General features: G+C 37.0%; 1 protein-coding gene across 1 annotated transcript in view; it reads right to left on the bottom strand.

Moving 5' to 3' along the window:
* Positions 1-290: 290 nt before the first annotated feature.
* LOC107102166 (adipocyte enhancer-binding protein 1-like) overlaps positions 291-6871 on the bottom strand; it is an 11961-nt gene continuing 5380 nt past the window's right edge. Inside the window, exons 2-7 of the mRNA XM_015401367.1 lie at positions 6794-6862; positions 5624-5701; positions 5106-5215; positions 3409-3548; positions 547-631; positions 291-458 (exon numbers count right to left, since the gene is read on the bottom strand). Of these exons, the coding sequence (XP_015256853.1) occupies positions 306-458; positions 547-631; positions 3409-3548; positions 5106-5215; positions 5624-5701; positions 6794-6862 (635 nt within the window). The 3' untranslated portion in view covers positions 291-305. The remainder of the gene's footprint in view (positions 459-546; positions 632-3408; positions 3549-5105; positions 5216-5623; positions 5702-6793; positions 6863-6871) is intronic.

Below are 6871 nucleotides of genomic sequence, written 5' to 3' on the forward strand. Positions count from 1 at the left end.
GAAAACTTCAAACTGCCAGTTGAAGCAGGGATTTCTTAAAATGTTTTAATGACAGTGGAGCTGGAGATCCCTTCTCCAGCCTGAGGACATCCACTGTCTGCTGCTGCTAAGATGCTGATTGCTGATGCAAACTGGTGAAACCTCACTCTACACTCTATTCAGCTGTGTAGTTTGTAGGCATATATTAAGGGTTTTACGTTTAACGAAAAATAATATATTTCACATTTTAAAAGCTGCACCTTGAGCTTTTAAGACTTGGATGTTAAATATCCTGATGTTTTTTGTCTGGATGGTGTTTCTCTGTATTACTGACTTGGTAGCTGACAGGCGAGGACCTCGGCTCTCAGACACAGGCTGCCGTTCCAGCTCTGAGGCAGGATCCGGATGTACCGCGCCGTCACAGGTGCAGCAAACTGACTCATTACAGGTGTTTCCTTATCCACGTTCGCATAGAACAACTTGAGGAGGGATAACAGAGAGGGAGGGACTGTATTTTATAATCTATCTCTGATAAAGCTGTGGCTGAGGCGTCCAGGTTGTGCTCACCCATTCAGCGTAGCCGTCATGCAGCACGGTCCAATCAAAGCTGTCGTTGCTGAAGGCCACGTAGTAGGATGAAACAAAATCCTCACTGTAAAGTAAACATTAGTAGTAAGTCTCCTGACAAAGAATACTTCAAACCACAGGCGTAACTTTCTGAAGGACTGGTGGGGACGGTCCCCACCAATAATTTCTGCTTTTTTTTTTTTTAACAAACTCTAGATGACTCATATATATATATATATACACAGTTTGGTTTAGTGTGTTAATATGTCAATATTTATTAAAACAGTAAAACATATTGCCGATATTTATCTTAATGTTTCTTTACGTAATGTAAGTAACTTACATAATTTACGTGACATGAACACCAGTCAGTTCAGTCTGAAAGGAGGTCAGGGGTCAGGAGTCAGTACGAAGCAGGACAGTTAGCGATTATAAATGTTCAATTCAGTTTTCCTTCACTGTCTGAGCGGGTCAGTAAATAAATGTGAAATGATTGGTTCAATCATAAAGATCAAGTTCTTTAATAATTGCTTATTTAAATCTATTTATACACTACTGTGTCCAGAGACTCATAAAACAGGACATTGTTTGTTTTTCTTTGAAGGTGCATAATAAAATTATATACCTGTACAAAAAAAGAACAAAAACAATTCCAACATGATAAAATAAAGTTTTATAAACCTACAGTCCGTCCTGATAGTGACGCTTGGTTGAGCCTAAATGAAATTCAAGCACTGGGGGCAATGAGCTGACATAAACAGATGTGGCACCATCTGCTGGCAGAACGATGAACTGAACTGGAGACAACTGAGGCAACTATTGAAAAGATCCTAATGGTTCTGCGATGTCTCACTGTATAACAACAGCTCATCGTGGTCGAAGACCAACTGATATGGAGTACATTAATTACAGCTGATCTACAGCAACTCTAAGTTCTAGTGAATCCTTCCCAGAGTCTCCTATCGGAAGATCACGGGAAAAGAAAATTCCTTTTCCTATCAAATGCAAACAGGAACATAGCATTGAAGTAAATAAAAAAATTATGATGTTATTTTTCCTTAAAATATAGAGACTAAGAATATCATTGCTCTCACTACTATCAGTATTTATAAGTTGGTTTATGCACACATCTATCAACTATCAGTGGAAAATTAACTAACAGCAGCTACAACTGAACGTCTCAGCTGCTTTAGCTTCCTCCTTATTGAATATCTACTTTCCTTTAGTTTACCTCCGGCACACATGCTCAGCATTGTACCTCCTTTGTTTTTGTCGAGCTTTATTTACTAAAAAATTCAATTATAAATGAGCCGTAAAACATAAAAATAACAAATAATGCTGAAGCTACTGGTGTATACATTTTAAAGATGTCATATACTGTCACCAACAGGGGCTTTTATTGCTTCCATTCCTCAATTAAGGCCAAATTTAGTTAGAGGAAAGATTAACTGTTATGATGGCACATTGTCTCGCTAAAGGTGCATCTTTGCAGCTCCTCCAGAGTTACCATCAGCTTCTCGGCTACTTTTCCATAAAGCTCTCCTTGCCCAGACCTAGTGAATACACTGAGCAGTTCTCTAAGTTCAAAGCTTGGATGTTGTTCTGCTTTAAACTGCTTTTCTCTGACCTGTCTGCAATGTTCAGCTGTACCTATCTGCTTAAAGAATCTCCGAGGCCTTCAGAGAACAGCTGGTTTCATACTGACAATGAATTACTTATTAACCGACTCCTTAAGAACACTGACTGGACTTTATTTTGGTGCTTTACGCAGAATAGCTTTTAAATTTTCATTTGAGATTTATTTAAATTCGATTTGAAGGAATTTATTGTTTTCCATCCACTTTATAATTATGTGTTACTTTGTGTTGATTTATAACATAACAAAATAAATCAATTTTTAATTAAATACGTGTATTCCTGCTTGATTTGAGCAGCTATGTAAGGCAATTTGCTAATGTAATTTGATGATTACAGGTAAAATCAGAAAAAAACTACAACTCATTTATGCTATTTAAAATGTACAACGGAGTATTAGGGTCAGGATGGAGGTTTATTTATTTTTATTATCATTTTGAGAATAAAGTCATAAAATTATGAGAAAAAAGTCGTAATATTACGAGAATAAAGTCGAAGGGCCAGGTTAGACATATTTTTGTTTTTTCATTTTGAGAATAAAGTCGTAAAATTACGAGAATAAAGTCACAACGAGAATAGCCATAAAATTACGACAATAAAGTCGTAACAGTACGAGAATAATGTCGTAATATGACTAGAATAAGTCCACAACCCGTTTCAGAAGGTACGACGGTACGAGTATTAGGGCCAGGTTAGTGATATTTTAGTTTTTTTATTTTGAGAATAAAGTCTTAAAATTACGAGCATAAAGTCAGAACAAGAACAGTCGTAAAATTACGACAATAAAGTCTTAACATTACGAGAATAAAGTCGTAACATTACTAGACTAAAGTCCACAACCCGTTTCAGAAGGTACGACAAAATTTATTTAGTGACTTTATTCTTAGAATAAAAAAAACAAAGAAATCTCTAACCTGGCCGTAATACTCCGTTGTACAAACATACTTATTTCAAGAATTTATTTTATTTGTTTTGAGATCAGTTTTTGCAGTGATCTAAAAACAAACAATTAAATTCATTGTTGTGACGATAAGATAAAAGAGAAAAGTACAGATTTGTTACGTTTATTGAATTTATACATGTTCTAATTGATCTAGATTTAAAAGACAAAAGAAGCTGAGAATAAATCAAGAATATTTTAGTAATTTTGGATTGAGCAGCTTAACTGAAGGGAATTATATCAACATGGATTAGAAATTCTTGGAACCCTGTTTGGAGCAGACTCACTGTTGCTCAGAGTTCCTTCCCTGGGTGATGACCCCAGTGAACTCCACCTCTCGGCGAGCGTCCACCTGAAACCAGTGGCCTTTCTCCTCAGGCTCTGCACACCATGCGCCTCCATACGTGTCTTCCTCCTTCTCAGAGCCCTGCAAACCCATAACAGTAAACTGATGTAGTGCTGGAAGCACCTCTGTGTTCCAATTATCGTTTCATTGGAGCACAGTATGGAGTGAATTTTCATCCATTATTGTTACAGGATAAATGTAAATTTGAAAAACAAAACACATTTTCGAAATTGAAATTGCAATTCAAACATGAAACTTTGAATAAATATGAGAACAACAAAAAAAGTTGCTCTTTTCTCTCTCTCTCTCTTTTTTTTTTTACATTTTTCACATTCATTTTTCATAATACATTTTCTAAAAATGTATTTCTTTTTTTATTTCCTATGTTACATAGTAGCATCAACACACAAGACCAATACAATGTTATTATTGTTAGGAATCCAGTTTGTGTGGCCTGTTTGTGTGTCTCTGTTTTCCACCACCAGGAGGTGCCCTGTCTTCGCTGCCCCTCCCTGCACACCTGCGGCTTGTTGGATAATTTTCTGGAGGAGTATTTGAGCAGTGGACTGTCACTACCTCAACACCAGAGTGTTTGCCAGTTTTGGGTACTCTAGCCAAGCTGAGTTTAGCAGAGTCTAATCTAGCTTTGTTTCTCTGAGTCTAACATGTGTTTGTCTTTGCTCCTCGGCAGGAAGCTTTCCTGTGTTACAGAATTCTTGGACCTTCTCTCCCCTGGAAGGATAAACCGAGTTAAATGGAGCCAGGAAAAACCTCCATATGTTCCTTTCAAGTACCCATCGGAAATCTGAGTGAAAGTCTGCTCCTTTAATCCTCTGGGTCCAACGCTTGTCAACCTGTCCGCCCTCCAACGTGTGCATGTGCACCCTTCTCTGGATTTACCACACAGTCTGGATTCAAGGGTTAACAAGACCCCCTCAGATGCGAGTGCCCCACCTAGCAAGATCTCAGAGCTTCCAAGATTCCCACGGTACCTGAACTGACTGTTGAACTTCCCTTCTCACTTCCAGTTCAGGGTCACCTGCTCTCTGAGTTCCAGATCCAACACCTACAATAAACCTGTTAAACTTTAGCCTTGTTCTCTGAGTGGTTATCTCTGCATGTGGGTCAGATTCGTAAACCAATCATGACAACTATATTGTTGGTGCTAATGTCCATGGAGACCAATAGAAATGTTTGTCTCTCGTCACTGCAGAGGAAAGCCCGGCCCCCAGAAGTGAAGAGAATTTTATCTGTAAAGTGCAACTGAAAAAGAACATTATCTTGTAAAACTCAGTCTTAGAAATAAAAATAAAATCTGTAAAAACACATTTAAATAAGTTTTTTTTAATAAAAACAAAATTGAAAGTTAATAGTATAAAAAAAATTAATTACAGCATTTTCTAATTTTAATTTCTTGATTTCTTTATTTTTCCTTTTTTTACATTTCCATAAAAAAAACATGTTCTTTGTTTGCGACAATAATGGAATAAAATTCACTCCATACATTGAACAACATGCTCCAATCAGCATGGCTGCTTTTGTGTTTGTATTTGTCACTTCACAGAGCATATGGAGCATTCACAGCCCTGTGTTTGGTGGGATGTAACACGTTTGGATAATTTCCCTCTGCAGGCTTACCTGCATGTTAAGGCGTCCCCTCTGAGCCGAGAAGCCATGGTGGGACTGAGAGGAAGCCAGCAGTTGGTCGTCTTCCACCCGGTGAGACTCCAAACCCAAAGGAGGGCACTCTGACAGAACAACATGAACACTTAGCTCAGCTTTCTCAGACTGAAAACATTCACAGTCACTGCAAAACGTGAAATGTGTGCATCCAACCAAGTTTAACACTTTTAGATGCAGACGTTTTTTTTATTATCTTGCTTTGAGACTGATGCAGAAATCTTGCCAATCATAATTGTCTCATTGCACCAGAAGATCATTGCAATTATTTTATAGCTGAAATTTTCTCAAAAGAGGATTAGAAATCTATCAGAATCTGCTTGTGCTTAGTATATCAATAAAAAAACAAAAAACAAAACACCCTTTTGTATGATCCAAGATTGTAGGACTTGGTTAGATGCAAACATTTTTTATAGTGTAAAATAAAATTAAGCAGTTTTGAAGCTCGGATGTTTGGAGGCAACAGAATATCTTACTTTTTGGCTCAGCAGGAAGACTTGCCTGCTTCAGTCTCTCTGCCTCTTCCTCCTCCCACTCTTTCCTCAGCCGCTCAGCTGTAGGGATTACAAAGCAAACAGAGCTTCCTTACTGGCCACCAACCATCAGAGAGGATTTATCATTATAGGTCCATGCATCACCTTTTCCTTTCCACTAACACCTCTATGTGATCCTGAAAAGGTCACACCTTTGTTTTTTTTAACTCCTTTTTTGGTAAAAGGAAGATAATATCAGAAATACCTTTTTCGTTCCATAGGAGGGAAATTTGGGAACCAACAATATGTCAGTAGCGGAAAAATAACTGGAAGGAAATTGACTTATGGTTTTAAAAGTCTTTTACAAAAAGACGTAACTCTACCAGCTGCCGTCAGAAACAACTCAGTAATTAACAGATTACTCTTTTTATGTAAATTAATCTCAGTATGGATTAACATCAGCCAAAAGCCTCCAAGATTTGTTATAATACAGTAAAGTAAAAAAGTCATAAGTAGCAAAAAAGTCATAAGTAGCAAAACAGGAGACTGATCAGGGATAAGGCTGGGGAGAAGTTTAAATAACAATAACCAAAATAATAACCGTGGACCAGCTGAGGAAAAAAAAATCCTGAAGTGACCATTTATTTTATCACCTTTTCAAACTAAATAATGCTCAGTTATTTAGCATTTTTCGAGAGAGTAGGAGCCGCAGGTTCAACATCCCTGGTAGTACGGAGTGAGTTTTGTTCCATTATTGTTGCAAAAAAAAAATGTTTTGGAAGTTGAAATAAAAAAAATGTAATCCAGAAAGTTTAAAAACCATCTTAATCAAAAAAAGGTTATGGGAGCAACTTTGCTGTTTTCTCAGATTTATTTTTCAGATTATCTTTTTTATTATATTTTTCTTCAAATTTCTGTTAATTAGATTTTTTTCAAATTACTTTTTACAGACTTCAGCCCCTTCACTTTGGTGCAGGCTTCTATTGGTCTCCATGGAAATTAGGAACCACATTTTTAATGGTCAAGATTGAAGCAAAATGTATTCACAGTTTCATATGTGGATTGCAAACTTTTTTTTTTTATCGTTGCATCAATAATGGAACAAAATTCACTCCATAGTTTTCTTGCGTACATTTTTAAAGTTAAATAGGAACCGTATATCCGGTCAAGAACCTTTTTCTGCCTTTTCCTTTCGTGCTCTCTCCTCCTCCTCTTCTTGTTTCTTTGCCAGCTCACTTGCCACTGTGAAAA

Source organism: Cyprinodon variegatus, unplaced genomic scaffold, assembly GCF_000732505.1.
Source record: "Cyprinodon variegatus isolate N-32 unplaced genomic scaffold, C_variegatus-1.0 Scaffold1213, whole genome shotgun sequence".
NCBI lineage: Eukaryota > Metazoa > Chordata > Actinopteri > Cyprinodontiformes > Cyprinodontidae > Cyprinodon > Cyprinodon variegatus.